Here is a 23,608-nt window from a genome sequence, read left to right on the forward strand (position 1 = left end):
AAAGTAAGAGAGGATGCAAGGAGGAGAACAAGAAGACGTGGCTCAAAAGTCGTAAAATGTTTTTAAGTTGTAAATGAAGGCATTGGTAATGTGTGTTTTTATTGTTTTATATAAGGTTTTATGGGTTTATATTTTGTAAGTGTCTCTATGCGTGTGCTGTTAGTAGTTAAAATATGTACAATAAATTCTGGATAAATTGATAACCCTTAATAACTTGATATAATTTTAAAATTCCAGTTGAGCCTTTATTTATGGATTATACTCCCAATACTCTAACAATAAATCTTGAAACTTTCACAAAAGAAAAACAACCTCACAAAGTAATTTTCTTATTTGTTATCTGTTTTGTCACATTTTTAAGTTTTTAAATAAATAAATAAAGTGCATAACACATTAATGTGTAAAAAGTGTTTTCAATAATAATTTTGTTCCATTTTTAGTTTAAATTCCTTCTCTTATGACTGATTTTGAAAGTTCCTACATAGCAGAATTTAAGGAAAATTCTGAATGTTGATTGTTTTCTAAAAGCTAAAACAAAGTTTGATAATCTTCATACCATTTACTAAAAGCTATATAATATTGAAACAATGTTTCAATTTAAATTGTTTTTATAGGTATTTTTTATGCTTTTTTATGTTGAAATATTTTTTTGTAACTTTTTTTTTTAAAGTTTATATTTTTATTTTATCTCAAGAAAAATATTTTTTGTTTCTCAAATAAGTTACTATATTTTTTCTCTAAGGAATTATTTTTTGTATGGATATATTGGCCTTTATTACTTTATGTTTTTTATATTTCCATTATATCTTTATATGTGAACCATTTATACTTTTATCACTATTTGGGATTACAATCTAGATGGTTTCCATTAGCATTAAGTATCGATTTTCAGCACAAACAACAGTTATAATAATAATTTAATTGTCAAACTCAGCATTAAAAACAGCTTAATTGAATAAACTTGTCAAGAGTTTCTTTAAAAAAAAAACTTCTATAAATAATGTCAAACAGATAGAGCTAACTTATTCCATATATCTAGGTCCCTTTTGACCCATTTTTTGTGCCCATTTTTGCTTTTTTAAATAAACCTTAATGAGAGGGTTAAAATTTTATTAAAGCCTAAGTTTCTAAAAACACCTGAAGAAATGTTATGTAACTGTCTTCTATGTTAAAGATACTTTTATTATGTAAAGAATATTGAAGTAAATAAATATAGTTTTAAAGTGTAGTAAATTAATTTTTAACCGAAAGTCAAGAACTTTAAATCAATTTATTTTTTGCCATTTACTAAAATTTATTGAAGTATAGAGACCAAATTAAAAACAAGTTTAGAAACAGTTGGGTGTGGAACAGATTTACCACGACTCGTACATTACCACGATTCGTATATTACCACGACTCGTACAACTAGTTATGAGAGGAAATTATAGAAATTGGACGACGTGTTAAAGCCTAATTTACAAATTAAAAATATGACTATAGAAGAGAAAATGGAGATGATTTTAGCAGAATTATAAAAGGACCATTAAACCAAAAACAAGCAGTTTATGGCATACAAAATCCACTTTTAATGACCATGTAAATGGAAAGCATCCTGATACAATTGGTAAAAGAACAGTTTTAAGTATAAGTGAAGAGCTTATGCTAGTTGCACATTTTGTCCATTATTAAACCACATAAATTATTCAAACCATGACTTTTAAATTTGGTAAAACTCATCAAGAAGACCATTTAAATTAAATTATCAAGAGATGATTTGTAAAAATGGATAACTTGGAATCTGAACTAACATGTACTCCATGCTATTTAAAATTTTTTAATAGTGTTTTTATAACCAATATGTTAAATAAAATAAAGAACTTGTTTTTAAAAAAATTTTTAAACTTTTATTCACCTTATCGAGCTCTACAAGAATATGTAAAAATATTTTTAAAATTCTGAAGTTTAAACATGGCAATCTTAATTCAAAGAAAAAAACATCAAAAATATGCATAACGTTAACAATAGAGAATTACATAACAACAAATATGCATAAATATTACATAAGTAATACTGTGAACATTTCTCCTGACAATAGAATAATTTAATAACACATATCTTGGTTTTTGAGTTTGTGATTTTAATGTCTATGTAGGTCAAACGCTATTTGCAACATTTTCTTTTCTATTTAATTCATTTTTCGAACTGTGTGTCTGTGATATATCTATATATATATATATATATATATATATAGATATATATATATATATATATATATATACATTAGCGGACAAAATGAGTGCAACCAAATAATGCTAATTTAGTTTCTTTATATAAAAGTGCTGCATTTTTTCAATTTAGAGAAATAACTATGTAACTGTTTAGAGACAAAGTTCTTCAAGTTTTATTCATCAAAAAGTTCATTATTTGTACACGAAAATTAATAAATTAATCAAAAGTATTAAAAAAAGTTAATTTCCTTCTGGACAAAACAAGTGCACCTCGACAAAATGTTGACCAAGCCGTATTTCGCTATCAATATTTCGTGGCGAATCCTTTGTTGTTGATCACAGCCTTGCATCTTCGAGGCATAGATTCGATCAGGTGATCAATTAAACTTTGTGGAATTGCTGCCCAGGCCTTTTGGATTTGTTCAAACAGTTGATCCTTATTACGAACACCTTCACGAATAATTCTGCCGTTGACGATCTCCCACAGGTTCTCGATAGGGTTGAGATCCGGAGATTGAGGCAGCTAATCCATCACCGATAGGTGGTTGTCTTGAAACCACTGCTTGACTACTTTTGCAGTGTGTTTCGGATTGTTGTCTTGCTGAAAAACCCATTTTATTGGCATATTCCATTCAGCATGAGGTAACATAACATCTTTCAGGATATTTTTATACATGAAACGGTCCATTATTCCATCGTTTTGATGTATTGGACCTAGACCGTTAGCAGAAAAATACCCCCAGACCATTACATTGCCTCCACCATGCTTCACGGTCTTATGTAAGTAACGTAAATCGAGGCATTTTTGGCCGGTCGACGAACACAGCAAATGCCATTACTCGCAATGATGTTGAACTTCGATTCATCACTGAACAGGATAGTTCGCCATTTCTGCACATTCCAGTCAATATGAGATGTAGCAAACAGGAGTCTTTTCTTCTGGTTTTTTAGTGAAATCAGCGGTTTCTTTGCAGAGCGTCGAGAAAACAATCCAGCTTCAACAGCACGTCGTCTGATTGTTCGGTCCGATACAGGCAGCTCTAATTGCTTTTGTATCTTGACTGATGATATCCAGGGATCCTTCTTGACAGATCTGACGATCATAGAATCCTCTCTAGAAGTGGTGGAACGCGGTCTTCCACCTTTGTTATCTGTTGCCAACTTCCCTGTGGAACGATATTTGGAACATAGTCTTGATACGGTCCATTTTTTCATGCGATATTTATCACAAATACTTTTTTGTGACATTCCACTTACGTAATCTCCAATAATTTTCTTTCTTAGTTTCAATCCAAGACTGTCGGAAGCCATTTTTGCACTTGAAGTCATAAAAATAATCTAAAAAAATAATCACGCTTTTCAAGGCTTACCGTGTTACATTTACCTTGTGATGATACAATAATGCTCTGTGGAACACAACGTCTTGGTTGGATGTGGACTGTATTGATGTAATGAAACACTTGTTGTATTTCACTTCTTTTATTGATGTTCTTTGATAAAACACTTTGATAAAACTCACTTCGATAAACTGTCTTGATAATACTGACTGATTTACTTCCAAATACTGACTGAATTACATGTCGATTTACATGTCTCTTATATAGTAAAATGAACCTGTGTGAACCTGTTCTGGAAGATTCTAGATGCTTCTTTTCGATGCTTCTGGAAGCTTATGGATGCGTCTGGGTGCTTCTGAATGTTTTTGGATACTTCTGGATGCTACTGGATGCTTCCAGATGCTTCTTCTGGAAACTTCTGGAAGCTTCTGCATGCTTCTGGAAACTTCTGGATACTTCCTTTAATTATTAAAAAACTTCCGTGACGTTGACACGGACCAGACTTAAGAAAATGAAACAAACCAAAAAAGTTTCACTTGTTTTGTCCACTGCAAAATGGCACTTGTCAACGAAATTCTGCCTGTGTGCTGTCACCTTTCAGCTGATTGCTCATGTCATGGCATGCTATGACTCCAGACTCCTGAACTGTTTCCTGTGATAGTATAGTTCGTTTCGTTTTTAAGACATGTAAAATTAGGAACACTTTTTAGCTTTGTTTGATGTTGGTTGCAAATGTTTTGTCCAATACTGTATATATATATATATTTATATATATGTATATATATATTTAATTCCCAGTAAATCGAACACCAGTTAACTTGAACTTTTATCTCAAACAATTTTCTATAGTCCCTTGAAAGCAATAGCAATTGTTTTATTTTGCTTAAGTCAAACCATTTTCCTTGGAGGTTTGAGTTAATAGGAATTCACTGTGTGTGTATATATATAAATATATATATATATATATATATATATATATATATATATATATATATATATATATATATTTATATATATATAAATATATATATATATACACACAGTGAATTCCTATTAACTCAAACCTCCAATGAACCAAGGAAAATGGTTACACAAAATGTAATTAATGAGAAACATAACAATAATTAAAATATATTTTTCTAATCAGTATCTGAATTTTCTGATGCCGTCTCTTATGTTTCTGTGTTAGAAGTAATAAGATTATCAAAAAAACTGTGATTATTAGGTTTACATAGGTGCTTCAGAACTTGAAAGTCGTTATACTTGGCAGTACTTATGGGTAAAACTGAGGAATACATATTAAACTGAGTGCAGTTTCTGTTTGATTATTTTGTCTACATTTTACCAAAACAGTATTTTCAATATTGCCATTCCAGTTGTTACAAAAGAGAAGCAGTGCAGGGTGTATATCTTGAATGACTTGTTCTCTGACTGGTCGAGTTTTTATCGGACATGCGCACTTAATATTGTTTCAAGTAATCAGAAAATCTGAAAAAATTTACAACATTAAAAGGTAAAGGTTTTTTCTGCAATTCTTAAGAATCTGACGCCAATCCTCAGGAATTTCAACATTTGCCTTTATATTAACATTTGCCATGACACGGTCGCATTCCATATAAGAATGATCTTGTATAGGAAATGACACTTTAATACATTTAAAACGTTTTTGAAAGTGAACCATCCAATGCAAAAAATGAAACACATTGTAATTTTTGTTTTGTCCTGCATGTCCATCGCAAAAAAAAATGCAATTCAAAAACTGTGTCAGATGGTTAATAATAAAATGATAAAGCATAGAGCAAACATCATCAGCTTCCTTTTTTCCTGTTGTTTCATTGTATGTATAAAGAAAAACTTCATCACTGGATAGGATGTCTATATTAAATGCAAAAAACTTAAGCTGTCTTCAGTAATACACATCCTTAATTGATTTATTAGACAGGGGTAAATTCTTCTGAAAATCAAAAGCAACAGCTTCAAACATGTCTGAGTTTTTTGCTCGTTTTTTTTTTGCATTTGACTTTCTGTTATAAAATACAACAGCTTTTCTTGTGTGAAATTCATGCTCTGTTACAAGATCTTTTTTTTTTTATCAAGTTTGATAATATCTTCACTAACTACATTTAAAAGCTCTGTGATCAGTGTGTTTTATATTTACAAAGATCAGTGCAAATATTTTATTTATTATTATTTTATTTTATTTTATTATTTATTATTTTATTATTTTATTTTTATATTTTTTATTTATTTATTATTTTTATATTCTATTATTTATTTTATTATTTTATTTTATTATTTTATTATTTATTATTATTTGCAAAGATCAGTGTGTTTTATATTTACAATGAACTCATCACAAGCTAAACAAGTGTCTTTTTGTGGAAAGCCAAACCCAATGTTAAATTTATGGTTAAAAACTAATCTGTATGTTTCATATCCTACTTTAAAAGTTGGGTAAGCATGTTTAAATAGTTCAAACATTTTAGAGACATTTAGATCTTCAGATAAGTAAATTTTTTTAGTTTTTCCAATAGCATAATGAGATGACCTTCCTCTGAAAGAAGATATATGTTTTTGGATAGCTTCACTGACACTTTCTGTTAATTTGTGTGGCCAATTTTTATGTTTGCCTCTACCATCAATTGGAGGGTGACCTAAAAGAACTAAATTACATAATATTTATAAACACAAATATATATACATATATATATATATATATATATATATATATATATATATATATATATATATATATATATATATATATATATATATAAATAGTTTAGTTCATAACTTAAATATTATAAATAACTTCTTTAACTATTTACTAACCAGTTGTAGCAACTGATTTCCTTATTGATTCCATTCTAGCTTTTGTAATTCCGAAAAAAAGACATCATAGCTTTAATGCAGATTGGTTCGATAGCTGATTGTGCTCTTTGCACCCTTACACAATAAGAATATGAAAAATTGTGTAAGTTTTATCTGCTTTTTGTCGTGGTCTTCTTCTGTTAATCTTTTGGATTTTTATTAGTGTGAATAAGTACACGTCCTGACTATTTTTAGATGAATATTCATTAAAGTTCTTAATTAGTTTGTTCCTTTCCTCACTACTAATATTTTTAAAACATGCAAGTCGATTACAATTACAGTCTACCCCAATAATGTGGCTCAATAAATTATGTATTATTTTTCTATTTTTGGAATTAATATTATTCTTTATAAATAAATCTTTCTTTTTCTTGATTTTTCTGAAACCACCAGATGATCATTTTTGTTTTATCAACTTTATTTTTGTTTACTTTTTTCCGCGGCTTTTTATTCAAACAACACTTGCGATATTAAGGAATCACGTGGTTTCGTAAACTATAAAAACTTCAGACAATGAAGGTTTTTCCAAATGTAACCCTCGACATTACCGATTGTTCCATTTGGTTATGATTAATTTAATCCACTTTTTTAATGACTGGACTGGTTTTTTCACTTGGTAATTAAAATAAAATATGAAATAAAGTATGCTTGTTTGAAAAATAATAATAAGTCAAAAATTTCAAAAATGTGACATCGCTGGTTTTTCCACTGAGGTCTTCATATATATACAGTATTGAACAAAACATGGTAGACAAACTCAAATTTAGAACAAAAGTTGATCAAAAACTAAAAAAAACTAGTAAAACAATTGAACATTTTTTTAAAATGTAGTTTATTATGTTGTTAACAAAATTTAAAACTTTTGAATCATACTAAAAATCACTAAAAAAGTTTTATAACACATTTTCCCTAACAAACTACATTTTTCTTTGGACAAAACAAGGTAGACATTCAAAAAATCGACTGAAAATTCAAAAAATTTCAAAAATTAATTTATTATTTTTCGAAAAACTTCAAAAATTAACTTAATATTTGGTAGGACCTCCTTTACTTTTAATTACTGTTTTCATTTGAGACATTGACTCAATTAATGAGTCAACAATTCTCATATCAATCTCTCGCCAGGCCTTCTCGATTTGTTCAAATAATTCCTCACTGGTCTTCACATTTGCACGCTCAATCTTATTGTCAATTATTTCCTAGAAATTTTCTATGGGATTCAAGTCAGGGATTTGTGCAGGCCACTCCATCATGGTGATATTCTTGTCTTTGAACCATTGTTTTATAATTCTTGACGTATGTTTGGATCATTGTCCTGTTAAAAAAATTCTATTTTAGGGGCATCTCCTATTCAGCATGTGGTAACATTACATCTTCCATTATATCTTTGTAAACGTAACGGTCCATAATCCCATTAATTTTGTGAATATAACCAGTTCCTAGTGCTGAGAAACATCCCCAAACCATAGCAGACGTTCCATGCTTAACACTCTTCTTGGTATATTTAAAATTAAACCTGGTTTTCTTTGGTCTCCAGACTCGCTTCTTGCCGTCGCTTCCAAAAAGGAAGCGACAGCGATGTTTTTCCACGGGTCTGCAGTTCAATTTTGGTGTGCGTTGGCAAACGCAAGTCTTAGCTTTCTATTTTTAAAAGAAGTTAGTGGTTTCTTGTGATTAGAGAGTTTTTGTAGTTCAAGTTTTTTGGTTAATTTTGTGGATGACAAAAATGGATCTTTTTTAAGCTTTTTAACAATTATTCAATCTAGTCTTTGTGTTTTTTTTTCTCGGACGTCCGCCCCGATGGTTTGTTTTATAGCAGTCATGAGATTCAAATGATTTGACAGTTTTGCTTACAGTCGATTAAGCTATATTGTATTTTCTACAAATTTCAGCTTGATGTTTTCCACTTTTAAAATCTTTTATAATATTTTCATGTAAAACACTTCCTAATTTGTTGTAAGTCAATTTAAGTTGCAATATACACCATATATCACGAGTTTAATCTATTTTTAGTTAATTTGAAAAAATAATTGGTCAGACGTTCCAAAATCTATTTTATTATTTTAGAGTAATGCTATGATAAAAGTGAAAACAAAAGAATACGGTAAATTGAATAAAGGCAATGAAATCTTATAAAAAAAGCATCGTTTTGATTTGTCCACCTTGTTTTGTCCAAGGAAAAATGTAATTTGTTGAGAAAAATGTTATAATTTTTTTCGTGATTCTTAGTATAATTCAAACGTTTTAAATTTTGTTAAGAACATAATAAACTATTTAAAAATTAATATGTACAATTGTTTTACTAGTTTTTTTTAGTTTTTGATCAACTTTTGTTCTAAATTTGAGTTTGTCCACCATGTTTTGTCCAATACTGTATGTATGTATATATATATATATATATATATATATATATATATATATATATATATATATATATATAGATATATATATATATATATATATATATATATATATATATATATATATAATATATATATATATATAGATATATCTATATATCTATATATCTATATATATATATATAGATATATCTATATATCTATATATCTATCTATATATCTATATATCTATATATATATATATATCTATATATCTATATATCTATATATATATATATATATATGTATATATATATATATATATATATGTATATATATATATATATATATATATAAATATATATATATATATATATATATATATATATATATATATATATATATATATATATATATATATATATATATATATATATATATATAGGGGAGACCGGGGCACATTGGCCCATGGAGTAGGTTGGCCCATTCGAGTTTATTCAAAGGCTAGATGCTTTAACAAGTGAAGGTTGGTAGTAATTCAATCCTTTTTTGAAAAAAAAATCATATTTATTGGACCATATTTGAGTGTGTGGGGCTGTTTTAACAATTTTTGATACAAAGTAAATTTTGAAAAACTTGTTTAACGTGTTTATACTCACTGACATTTGACAATACAGCATTATTAAAGTGCCATATTTAAAACTTGTCCCAAAGATTTTAAAAATAATTCGGGTAAATATGTGACGGAAAAACTGTTTTTGTTATAAAAAAATTTAAAACTTGTAAAACATATTAGATCTGAAATAAGCCTCATAAACAAATTGGCATTTGTTTTTATATGTTATTTTGGGTTTTATATGCCAATAATAAGAAAATATCACTCGTATACATAATATTTAAATTTGGATAAATAATCTTATTATAAAATGTAATTTTAACTTAGATTTACATATGTATCTAAACTTAAATATTGTATATATTTATATATTATTATATATATTATATAACTTATAATATAACTTATGTAAATTTAATTGATATTTAAACTTTTACATACTAGTTATACTTACATATATAATTTTAATACTTTATACATAATACACTTAACTTTTCATGCTTAACACTTAAATTTATATATGATGTATAAATTTAATATGGCAAGAGTTATGTAAATGATTAATAAATAAAAGTAAATAAGTATTCAGTATTTTAAAAAAGAAAAAGAAAATGCAACTTTTTAAATACATAAGTATGCAGGTATATAAATAGAAAAGAAAAAGTTAAATATAAAACATTGTAATAAAGTAATGTACTTTTGGCTTTTACATTTTTTTTTAGACCTACCTTAAAATGGTATGAAATTATATTTGCAAGTCACAACGTGGAAAAGTGTCAAAAGAAACAATGTTATTGGCAGTGATACAAGTTACAAAATATAAAAGATCAATTAGAGCAGTTAGTAGAGAATTTAATATACCACATAAGACTCTAGGAAGGTATTGCATATCTAAAAGGTTACTATCTACATCTAATGCTTCGGTTCAAACTGAAGTAGAACTTGATTGCCAAGTGATTCTTTCAAATTCTAACAATGATAACACACTTGAGTTTGATGTTACTGCAACAGTACATAAGCCTAATGAAGAAAATACGCCTGATAACGCAACTAAAGGGAGAGATTTACTATCACCTAAATTAGATAAAAAACCCTGGCACAAGTTTGGCTATGCCAAAAGATTTCAGGTATTTCTATTTTCTCTAACTAATTTGAATATAATTTAGTACTGTAACTTATTTAAACATTTAATAAGATACTTCAATATAAAACACTGTTTTGATATATTTAAAATTTTGAATTTTTTTAGAGACTGCACAGTGATTTAGAAACACCTAAAATTTGGCCAAAATACAGTTTTTTGAGTAGCGCAATTTAAATAATGTTATTAGCTAACTATTTTCTACAGTTTCTTAAGATTTTAACGGTATAAAAAAATAAGTACTGAAATAAAAGATTCAAACGTTAATTTATGTTTGAAAGTGACCGAAAACAGCTTTTTTTTATCATTAAAATTTTATCATTTTTAAATCTTGATTTTCTCCCTAAATACAAAACCTTTCAATTTAATTTTCTATATATACAAGGATAATAGATGACTTTATTTTAAATTATGAAAATATTTGAAATATGTATTTATACACGTTGTAAGAAATGCATTTAAAAAATGCAATTGTAACAAGTTTAAACTGATTTTTATAGTGCTAGGACTTTTTACCTTAGACTTCCTTCGCCAAGCTGATTCTTTTTTTACAGAGAGTTTGTATCATTCGACGTAAAAGCTAATACGATGTAATATATATATATATATATATATATATATATATATATATATATATATATATATATATATATATATATATATTACATTGTATTAGCTTTTAAGTCACTAATTTTTTTATAAAATGAGCTTTTTAAAACCACATTATTTCAAAATGGGGCAAGTTGGGGCAGCTAACTTTTTTAGTTTCTTATAGAATGATACAAACTCTCTGTAAAAAAAGAAAAGAAGCCGGTCCAAGTAACTTTAAAACTAGCAAGGTTTTTGCCAGTCAACCTGTAAAAGAAAAACGCAACAACAAAAAAACAAAGATTATAATGAGGAAGATGTCTTGTGTCTTAGTTGCTTCAAACCGTACTAAAACAGTCTTCCAGGTGCTGTATGAATACAGTATTCAACCTGTCAGTATTGAGCCCATGTGAGTTGTGTAGAAAAAGATGGAAAGGGGTTAGATTATAAATGTTTATACTGTTATTGAATAAAATGTTATTGTTATATTTTGTTTTTACTTCATTTTTATGTAGTTTATTGTTTAAAAGTTGTTTCAGTTTTGTTTTATCAAGTTATAAAGTTGTTTTTGCTCAATGAGCGTTTTCCCACCTCAAAGTTCGCCATAAATTGTATGTGGGCCAACCTGCCCCAATTCTTGGGTCAACCTACCCCAATAATGGGGTAGGTTGGCCCACCCGACATGACCTAACAAAAACAGTTTTAAATGTATTGAAAGGCAATTATGATCTTTTATTAACGTTTTTCAGGATAGTCTAGGGACTAGTCAACCTTTTTCCAAAAAAAATAAATTAAAAAACAAAAAGCTAAAAAGTTACGCTTTAAGGAGAAAAAAAAGCGGACCAAAATGCCCCATTCTCCCCTATATAAATATATATATATACAAATATATATTTATGTATGTATATATATATATATATATATATATATACATATATATATATATATACACACACATATATATACATACACACACACACATATATATACATATATATATAAATATATATATATATATATATATATATATATATATATATATATATATATATATATATATATATATATATATATATATATATATATAAATATATATATATTCCACGGTGGAAAGTGAAAAAATAGTCAAATTTTATTCTCTTATTATTATTTTTTTAATATAAAATATTTTTGTTTTATTAAAACAAATAGTTTATAAATGCAATTAAGGGGGATCGTCAATAAAGTGTTTCACTCTTTATTTGTCATTTTTTAACCCTTTCCCTCCTTTCGTAAATGATCACATATACCTTAACCTCCTTTTTTCCTCATTTAATTGACCTAATATGTATTAATAAAGTTGTCATCAAAAGTAATTTTTTAAAGCTGCTCTTTGGTCTTGTGGGAAAACTGTTATCAATTTAATAACTTTGATAAATGTTATGCAAAATCACTCAGGCAGAGTGCCACCAGTTTTTTGAATTGCCTTTATTAATTACTTTTAATGAATTTTAATGTTCAAGTCTTTTGTTATATAACTATAAAAACGTAACGACACTTTATATTACTTTTTTAACGATACTTTATTTAATTTTTTGATACTTTATACTTGACATAAGTTAAATATAAAGTATCAAAAAAACAAGTTTATTTTCCTTAGCCGGTCGCCACTGATAATTTTTTAAATATTTTTTTAATTGGTATAGAATTCTCAATATCTTGTGAAAATTAACAATACAAACTGCTTTACTGATTTGCAGAAATCTGACCTATAAATTAAAGCAATTTTTTTACCTTTTCTGTGTAACGTAAGTTAAGTGGCGTTTTCAGTAATACGTTCGCCCTCTTTTGGCCAGAGGGCCAAAACTTTTTAACTTATTTTATTCTTTAGAGTAACAGCTTTCATACAAAATGGCTAAAAAATTAATTTAAAGTTTAAATAGGCAAAGGTTTGCACGTGTAATGCAAGTTAAAAATGGAATTGCTTAAATAATAGATCAAAAATGTATAATAGTATTTAGTTTTTGTAAACATATTAATCAAATTATAAATAAGACTTCAAAAAGTTTGTTAATTCACTTATTTCTAAAAATTCCTAGCCTGCCTCAAACTTTTTGTCCGTAGTGTGTATATATATATATATATATATATATATATATATATATATATATATATATATATATATATATATATATATATATATATATATATATATATATACATAGATTTTTGTTTATGTATTATATTATACTAAAATAATACTAAAACTCTTATACATAAAAGTGCTCAATATTACAATATTAGAGCAAAAATGTTGTTTTTCATTTATACAAAATATTTTTGAATTTAATTGAATTTCCTCAATTAAATTTTAAAACAGCCACATGTCACATGTAAATTTTAAAATAAAATAGTAATGTACCTGCTCATCAAATGACATTAATATTGAGTTGGAGTTATTATCATATTTTATTAGACGACATTGGCATAATGGCAAATATTCATGGAAACTTAAGATCTATAATTAAAGCAAAAAACTTTCAAATTTAAAATAACACAAAATTTAAAACACAGGTTAAAACAACAAGTAATAATTATTAAAAACACAGCTTAAAAAATATATATATAAAGTTTGAAGAATAACTTGATTAAATGGTTTATTTCTAACTTAAAACATGCATAATGTATACCTATCAATAACTAATTAAAAAAAAATGGTTTTCTGTCACGTAGAGGTTGCCTGTCACAATGTTAGAAACTTACTTATTATGCAAATTTTTATTAAACAAAACACATTTTCATAAAGCAGTTTCATTATAACATCAAATTTAATTAACTTAAATATCTCATTAAAACCCTGTTAAAACTAGAAAATACAAAAAATATCCACTAAATTTGTATTAACACTAGAAACTTGGGGTCATTTCAGATTCACTTTCTTTAAACATATTCCTCAGTCTTCAAGTTTGGATTTTTGGATTTATTATATATTTTAATTTAAAAAAATCTTGTGCAATCTAAATAAACCCTTGTGCAATATGCATTCAAAATAAAATCTTATGCAATCGAAATAAAATCTTATGCAATGTGCAACCAATATAAAATCATGTGCAATTGAAATAAAATCTTGTGCAATGTGCAATCAATATAAAATCTTGTGCAGTGTGCAATCAAATTAAAACCTTGTGTATAGTGCAATAGAAATAAAAACTTGTGTAATGTGCAACCAATATAAAATCATGTTCAATCGAAATAAAATCTTGCGCACTTTGCAATTGAAGTAAAATCTTGTGCAAACTGAAACAAAACTTTCTGCAAACATAAGAACCTAATCAATAAAATTCTTTTTGAGGAGTTGAATATGTTAATTACTTTTTATTGAAATGTGTTTTAAAAAAATTTGATGGTCAAAAAATCAAAAACTAATAATAGCCAATCAAAATGTATTAAAAATGTATTAAAACATATATTACCTTCCATTACATATATTACTTACATATATAAACATATATTACCTTCCAAGCTTTTTCAGTAACATTTTTAAACGTTTCATCTTTAAAAATTTCAATTAAAGCTTCTACTTTGTTTCCATTTATAGGATGAAAACCATAAAGCTTGATCTGTAAAAGAAATAATGTCTTTATATTATATTGTTAATTATTTATATCTGAATAAAATTACTAGCAATACTATGCATTACAATACAATTAACAATTTTTTAAGCATGCATGCATTCAAAGACCTTGTTTCAAAGCGTTAAGCAGCTCGCAATTTACGTACGCATTAAGCAACTTTATGCAGCTTTAAGCGATTTTGGTTGAACGACTTTTTATTATTTCTTTGGTAAAGACACGTAAAATATTGGTCATTACCAAACCTTTTTGACTACCATTTCTATACTTATCTATTCCACATCATTTCTATAGATATTCCTTATTTCCATATTTTTCAGTAGAACAGTTCATTCTGAAAAATTGCTTTAAGAGCAAAAATATTAACATCTTTTCCGCATTTATAGAGCTTTTATGAGATTTGTAATTAGGTTTGTTTTTCTCCTAAACGCATACCATCGATAGTTCAGTGGTTTAGTGCGCTGTCATCAGTGTTGTTTTGGGGGGTTTAAGACCTTCCCTTAGAGTAATAAATTTAAAAATTTTTTAAATCTTGTTTATATACTAATAGCAAAAAAATAATAATATAGCAAAAAAGATTTCTAATTGTTCAAATAAAATTTTATAGAATTTTATAAAAGTTTTCTCATTTTATAGATATATTATATCTTATATTATATATTATATATTTTATAGAATTTTATAAAAGTTTTCTCATTTTATAGATATATTATATACGCAATTGTTCCATATACTGCCTGCAAACTCAACATATACTAAAGATGTTTAGACTTACAGACATTTGTATGTAACGCTATACAAATGGCAGAACTAAGAAGATCTTGGACCATTAAAAACTATAGACGCGGCCTTATATAAAATGCTAACCTAAAGATGAGCTAAAAAACTTTGTGCTAAAACTTGAGCTAAAAAACTTTTGTGCAGTGACGCCAGTTTGTGGCAAAAAAAACTTTTATACGTCTAGTTTGCTTTTGCATTTAATTTAATTTTTATATGTCTAGTTTGCTTTTGCATTTAATTTAATTTTTATATGTCTAGTTTGCTTTTGCATTTAATTTAATTTTTTCATTTATTTTAATTATGGTGCATACAATTACACAAAAAGAAAACTGGTACAGATATATCAATTCACAGATAAGAGTATTTATTACAATAGCAATAAATAAATAGTTTTAAAGAAACATTTAGTCTTTATTAGCATATATCCTTTAAAAATGTATATTCTATATATTTTTAATAAAAGGAATTTTCCTAAAAAATTTGAATAAAATTTTATTTCTAGTTTTTTTTATTAGTATTATGCCACAAAGTAGCATCACATATGCAAAAAAACTTTTGGTTTCGATGATTTACAAAAAATCTATTATATTTAATAGTATAAGAATTAGATGACATAATTTTAGCAATCAAAAATTAACATAAGAGAAGCAAATTTAAAATTGAAGTTTCAATTTTTCCATTTGAATGAGACAATATGTTTTGTGTTTTTTCAATCTTGTCAATTTTTTAAATACAATAACATAAATACAATAATTCAAAATATAACAGCTTGAGTAAAAAAGACTTGTAATTATTAGAAAAGTTTTCTTATATTATTGACGATCCTGTATAAAATGTTTTAAAGGTGGATTTTCTATATTTGCATATAACATGTGTTTATATATATTGTTTATATATAAGCAATAAAGCTGTGCTTATTTAGAAAACCTGCTTAAAAAGTGTTGATTACTTGCAATCGGTATAAGAGATTCAAGGCTCCAATTAAGCATATCGCAAATCATGATTGCTTTCCTCACCTTCGCGATTAGTTTTTTATAAAAAATTTTTTTTGCAATTTATTTATTTTTCTTCTAATTAGTTTTTTTTTTTTTTTGGCTATTCCTAAAAATTCAGAACAAATGTCATTATGTTAATTGATTTAATTTTTAAATTTTGTGTAAGGTTTTTAGTTTTTAGTAAATTTTAATCCATAAAGTGATGTCACGCTAAATTTAACTTTTAAATAAAAGCAATAGATATTTTTGCTCTCTTTTTTTTGCTCTCTTGCGCGGAGACTTTCATTTACTGTGAAGCACTTTTTAATTTTAATTACTTCAATCTCTGCAGAGAAACTAATAATTGCTTAATTCTATTTTAAGGTTAAAGTTTAATATGATGTAATATTGATAAACTTCATACTAAATTTATCTAAAAAATTAATAATATCAACCATTAAGTTAAGTTACTAAATTCAACTAATAATTATATATATATTTTTTTCTCAACATTTTTGCTTCCAAAAAAGCTGCAAGCAACTACTATTAGAGTTGGAAGTTACTGAAAGAGAAAAGATGAAGTTTATAGGCCAAGATAATGATTGATAGACAACTTAAAAGATTGCAAATTATATGAATCAGGAAAGTAAGATGAAGGAAGCGAATTCCAAAGAACTCATGTTCTTTTGGAATTTGCTTTTTAGTAGGTGGCACAAGAGACACTAGCTCTTTGAGCAGTGCCCATTATAGTATTTGTAGAAAAGAGAAAGAAAAGCAACATTACAACAATGTGATAATGGTTGAAGATTGGCTGCAAGAGCAGGTCCAACTATGTTTACAATGCATTTTTGCACCTTGTCTAAAAGAAAAAGGGCAACATTCGATGATCTGCTCTAGATATGGCAACAAATCTATTTGAACAACAGAATTTTACTATTCTAAAATTCTCTTGTTCAAATAATAAGAAAAAAAGGATGAAAAGTTAATTTCTCAACCTAAAATCTCAAGGGATTTATTCGAATGATAAAGGAAAGAATAAAAGTTAATTGATTGAAAAGTGAATTTCTAAACCCAAATTCGCAAGGGCTTTATTCGAATATTGGTCATTCATTATAAACACTTTTTATGGCTATTTTTTTTAATGTTGTTCAAATGAAAAATAGTTTCAATGCAATTCAAATAGCTTTTTAGTGATAAAAAAAATATCTCATTAATACAGTATTGTGCAAATTAGTTCGGACAGTGGTTGAAATAACACAATTACTTGCCACATTGAAGTTTTATTCAAAAAAAATATGCCAATGGTACAAAATATGATATAATTAATAGGAGATACGACCTCCTTTTGCTTTTACAACCATTTGAACATGATTTGGCATGGATTCGACCAAAGTTGAACACATTTTAGTCACTTGCTCATCATGATACCAGGTCCTAATTACAGCACTAATTAGCTTTGCCATTGTCGAACAGTCTTCTTTCAGGAGTCTTTGTTTTATTAGAGCCCATAAGTTTTCAATGGGATTGATGTCTGGAGAATTTCCAGGCCAGTCTAAAATCTCCAGTCCACTTTCTTCAAAGAATGTGCGCATTTTACGTGAAGTATGGCATGGTGCGTGATCCTGCTGAAAAATGCCATCTCCATCAGGAAAGTCCCTTGTCATACTAGGAAGCAAATAAGTCTCCAAAATAGCCTTGTATTTATCACTATTCATCATTCCCTCTATGTTAATGAGTCGTCCAAGGCCTTTAGCACTAAAACTACCTCAAAACATCTTCTTAGGCGGATGTTTGGGTGCTTGTTGAATATGTCCTGACCGAAGCCGTTCACCTTTGCTTCGTCTCACAAACTTTGACCTGAAGCCATGGACTTCAAAATGCGATTCGTCGGAGAATACTACTTTTTTCCAGTCGTCTGCTGTCCATTGAGAATACCTATGTGCCCATTGAAGACGTTTTCTCTTCATAACCGATGTCAATAACTGTTTCTTTAGAGGTTTTCTGGCAAATCTGCCAACTTCAAGGAGCCTTCGTCGGACAGTTGAAGAAGAAATATTTACGCCTGATGTGGACAAATCTCTCTGCAGGTCTGCACTTGTTTTGTTAGGATTCTTTATACTTTCTCTGATGATAACTGTATCATCGCGAGGTGTTGTCTTGCGTTTTCTTCCACATCTTCCTTGTCGCAGTGTTGAAGATTCACCAGTGTCTTTTTTTCTTTTCAAGATGTCACTAACGGTTGACTTGGCCGCCTTCATTTTCTTAGAAATCTGTCTAATGCTCAAACCAGCATGTTCTTTAAGAGCTATAATGCTTGCACGTTTCTTGGGAGTGATGTCTATTGTGAATACGAGGTGAATAATCCGTCACAACCTCTGTCACAACCATTCTGCACAAAGCCTGGAGTAGCACTGAAGCCACTGATGCGTTTGCTAAAATGTCTTCCCGGCAGCAAAGAGTTGCCAGACACCACTAGACTACAGTAAAACACTTATTTATCTGAAAAAACAAGAGAATCTTTAGTATCATAGCTAAAAGTTGGGCTTATTGTGAAAATTATTCCAATTTTGCCACTGTCCGAACTAATTTGCACAATACTGTATATTTACTTATTTTAAATTTGATCAAAAAATGGAATCAACTAAGGATCATAGGAGTAAACTATCCACAGTAAAGAAGTGGGAGTCACATTTTAATTGCCAATTTGAGTATGATTTAAATAGGCTCGATATAATTAGATTACAAAGCAGCCTATGTAAAAAATTCGAAAAGCGTATAAATCCAACAAAGTTGTTTTCAATGACCTGGATCAAACCAGGTACAATATCAATAAAAAAAAACTTCCTGGCATCGCATCTAAGCAGTGCACAACATAAAGAGGCCATTCCAGTTCATAGACAAACAGCATTAGATTCAGCATCACTTTCTGAGCATGTTATTCATAATACTCCAAAAAAGTTGATGCAGGTGGATTAAAAAAATGTATAATGGATGCTTTTACAAGAGTTGGCATTATCAACATTTATAAACATCTATTAGGTGTAAACCTTGATGGAGCAAAGGCTAATCTGGAAATTTATGCTGGTTTAGGTGCATTACAAAAGGAGGTTCGCCTTGGCTGGTAGTTGTACACTGCTTTAAATATTGACTTGAATTAGCTTTAAAAGATGCATCTAAAAATTTTAAAAGATTTGAAACTTCTTTTAAAACTGTTGATGAACTATTATTACAAAAACCAACAAAAGCTTGCAGAACTCAATAGATTGATCACAAGTACAGAGCAATAAAAATTGCTTTAGAAAACTATGGTGTGTTTATGACACAATTAATTTATTGAATCAATAGCTACAACAGACCCAAGTATCAAAAAGAGTAGAGCTTAAAGGATTTTTAAAGCGGTGAAAAAATGCGTCCTAATGTTTTATCTCCCCTTGGATGTTTGAGTTTAAGTTTCCAAAGCAATATTCACGATCGGGTAAAAGCGGTAAGAAGAGTTCAAGAATTTACAGGGACAATTGCTAAGCTGCAAATTCTTATCGAAAATTCCGTAGACAACTTGCTTGATGACAAATATCATGACCCACTATAGAAAACTGTATAAAGATACAGAAATTATTCATTCAAAATATAGTTATCAAAATGTTACACTTTTTCAATATACCAAAGTTAATAGCAAGGTTCTTGAGCAATACAAACTAGTTATTGCAAATATTTCCATAAGTATAGAAATGTGTTTTAAATCTCTCCAAAAATCACCGTAGGTTTGTGCATTTAGTAGCTTTACTTGATGTTTTTTATTAGCCATTAAATGCAACCATTAGTACTTTTGGCGACAAAGCTATCAGCGAAGTCGTTAATTGTTTTTCAAATTTGTTAATTGGTGAAGGATGTGACTTCTATAATATATTTCCTGAATGGATAATATTAAAACATGTATGTTTCCTATCATAAGTAACAATCAGAAAGAATATTATTTGAAAATTTGGGAAATTTTCAAATAATATTGTAGACAAGGAATGTCAAAATACTCTTGATATATTTGAACTATTTTAATTTGTCCATTTACAAATGTGAAGGTAGAACAAATGTTTTTCTGTATGAATAGAGTAAAAAATTACCGGAGAAGCTGTCCAGGGCGAGATCGTTTGGAATCTCTACTTCGGATAAGCGAAAACGATACCAAGATTGACAAATTTTAACTAGATGCTGCTATGGACGAATGGTATAACAATAAAGTAAGACGTTTGTCCGCAAATTGTCATTGTTATCCGGAAGAAAAAAAAAGGTTTCAGGAAATTCTAACATAGATCTAGCAACAGTAACAATTTCAGATTTAGAAGATAGTGTAAGCGAGGAAGAAAGTTTTATTTAAGTTGGAAACATTTAAAATAGTTTATTATTTTTTAAACTTAGTAAAGTGTCATTATTTTTTGCTTCTAAAAAACAGTTAAAAAAGTAGAAACATTCTATAGCAAATATTAAACAAGTGAACTGAAAACAAAATCATAAATAATTTATATTTAAAAAATATAATTTTTTCAAAACATATTCATACAATTTTTTTTCAAAAAAAAAATATATGAATATGTATATAAGACTTATACTTATGAAAAAATAATTCGTCCTAATAAACCAAATTTTTTCTTTTGCTTTATTTTATAGCAAAACAATTGAAAGAAAAAATTTAATGAAAACGTCAACTTAAAAACTCATTGAATGAGAAAATTAATTATCAGTAAGCAATAAGTCTAAAATAGAACATGGAATCTAATAAGTTTACTCTTTTGCTTTTTTAATTTGATTTACTTGTTTGGTCAGCACGTTCTTGCGAAAAATAAAAAGTTAAATGTTTTATGACAATAATGTTTTCATCGTCAATTCTATTTTATATTTTTTATAACAGTATTGTAATATTTGTATAAATATTGTAATGTTTGCGTTTTTACTTTTTTAAGTATCATGTAACAACAATCAAACAAAACTAATTAAAAACAATTACAAAAACTTTTAGTAATATTATTTAATATTAATATTATTTTACGATATTACTTTTAAAGTAATATCGTATTTTTAATATTATTTAAATAATTTTTAAAAGTAATAAGTACGCTTCTTGCACATTATACTCAACTCAAGCAGTATATATTATATATATATATATATTATAACAGTATATATTATAAGTTATCATAAACATCTGCAAAAGGAGAGTATTATGAGATATTATGAACATATATTTTATTAGGAAAATACTAATTACAAAATTAAGTACAAAAAATATAATTTGTACTAGTAACACCCCTTATTGTTCAGTAGAAAATTGTGGGAGGGGGAGGGGATGTATTTTCAATGAAATTTCCAAAAAAATATTTTCACGATTAGATTTTTTAGCATTAATTCGAACCCTGAGATTATAAAATGGTTTAATGCGCTGTCATCGGTGCCATTTTGCAAGGGTTCAAATCTGCCCCTTAACAAAATATATTTTCAGTTTTTTCAATCTGGCCATATATATTTATAGCAAAAAGATAAACATAGCAAAAACAAATTGTAATTGTTAAAATTTAAAGTTTTTTCTAGCTACGGGCTTTTCTTTTTTTTTTTTTTTTGCCTTCGCATTAATTAAATGAGCACATTAATAACATAAGTATCTCAATCGTGACACATACACAACAAATTCCTCTCGGTGTTTTGATGTTTTTAGAACTTTCTCGGTGTTTTGATGTTTTTAGAGCCTATGTCTGGCATTGATGAACTTGCAGCCACATTGTCTGGAAATCCAAACAAAAAAAGTAGGACTGTTGGTCTACTGGAAAACACTATACTAACAGCCCTACTTTATTCCAAAAAAATTTAATTTGTTCAGGATGTGATAAGTAAAGCCGAACAGTAGAATGGATTCAATGGAATGGTTGCAAGTTGTGGTGACATGAAGACACGTAGTCTTCTGAACAGATTGGAGAACTTTTATGCGACTTGTGCTGATTGATAGTTTTCACTTATCACATAAAGTTTTCAATTAACCAAATAATTTATGATTTTTTTCTATAACTATTATTAGCTGCAAGATTTAATTTTATTGATAGTAATAAAAAAGTTTGCTGGTTTTTTTGGTAAAAACCAAGTATTTAGAAAATTTACATAAAAAATCATCTAAAAAATTTTTTTTAACTACAAATTAAATAGCTTATAAAATGAACATAATTTCACAACAGCAGAAGTAATTTTAAAAAACCTTGCAAAAAGCTTTTTCTGCATCAACTTTATTGATATCTGAGTGAAGAGAGGAACATAATTTACGCAAATAAACTGGCCAGTCTTGTTTTTTGATAAAAGTTTTGTTTTTCTTATCAATCTTTCTGTACATCAACATATAAGCATTCGATGAACTAAAAATATTTTAATGGCAATTAAAAAATTATCTCAAGAAATATTATCTTAACAATGCTAATACCTAGTAGTTATGAGGTAGGGGTGAAAATTACTTTTTTTGAAAATTCCTGTCACACCCCTAAGTTTTTATATATATATATATAATAAAATTAGACTTGATTGAGAAAATTTTTGAAAAAAAATTATTTTTAGGGGTCCCAACTGTCTCTTGAATATTAAACAGGCCCCTAATATTATCTGGAAAAAAATTAAATTTTATTGCATAATAAGTGTAGTTGTTATGCAATAATAACTATAATAATAAAAACCATAATAATAAAAAGATTTTTTTATGGCTTTTCAATAAATTTTTTATAAATTTAAATTTTAAAACTTTTATAAAACTTTGCTTCTTATGAGTACCAGGTTGACAGACTTTTGAAGAAATTTTTTTTGGATAATATTAAAAACCTGTTAAATATTCAATGGTCAGTTTAAAGGGATCCCTTTAAATATTTTTCATATTAAAATTTTTTAAATCCAGTGTTAATTTATAATATAGAACAAACCTTAGAGTGTAGCAGGAGAAATTTTCAAAAAAAGTTCACCCCTCTCTACTAGTTATTAGGAAAAAATACCTCGAATAATATCCTCCGTGCTTGTTATCTCCACCATAAGACTTTTCAATCTCACTCTCAGAAATCTAAAAAAAAACATAAGAATTAAAATACTATTCTGTTTAATAGAATGTTAAATAAATGTATAACAA

General features: G+C 27.4%; 1 protein-coding gene across 3 annotated transcripts in view; it reads right to left on the bottom strand.

Annotated features, from left to right (window-relative positions):
- Positions 1–23,608, bottom strand: part of LOC101235581 (ubiquitin carboxyl-terminal hydrolase 47) — a 117,388-nt gene that overhangs the window by 38,134 nt on the left and 55,646 nt on the right. For all 3 annotated transcript variants that reach the window (XM_065813671.1, XM_065813673.1, XM_065813672.1), the window contains exons 17-20: positions 23,478–23,542; positions 22,703–22,856; positions 14,597–14,701; positions 13,504–13,599 (exon numbers count right to left, since the gene is read on the bottom strand). In XM_065813671.1, the coding sequence (XP_065669743.1) occupies positions 13,504–13,599; positions 14,597–14,701; positions 22,703–22,856; positions 23,478–23,542 (420 nt within the window). The remainder of the gene's footprint in view (positions 1–13,503; positions 13,600–14,596; positions 14,702–22,702; positions 22,857–23,477; positions 23,543–23,608) is intronic.

Source organism: Hydra vulgaris, chromosome 12 (assembly GCF_038396675.1).
Source record: "Hydra vulgaris chromosome 12, alternate assembly HydraT2T_AEP".
NCBI classification, from domain to species: Eukaryota; Metazoa; Cnidaria; class Hydrozoa; order Anthoathecata; family Hydridae; genus Hydra; species Hydra vulgaris.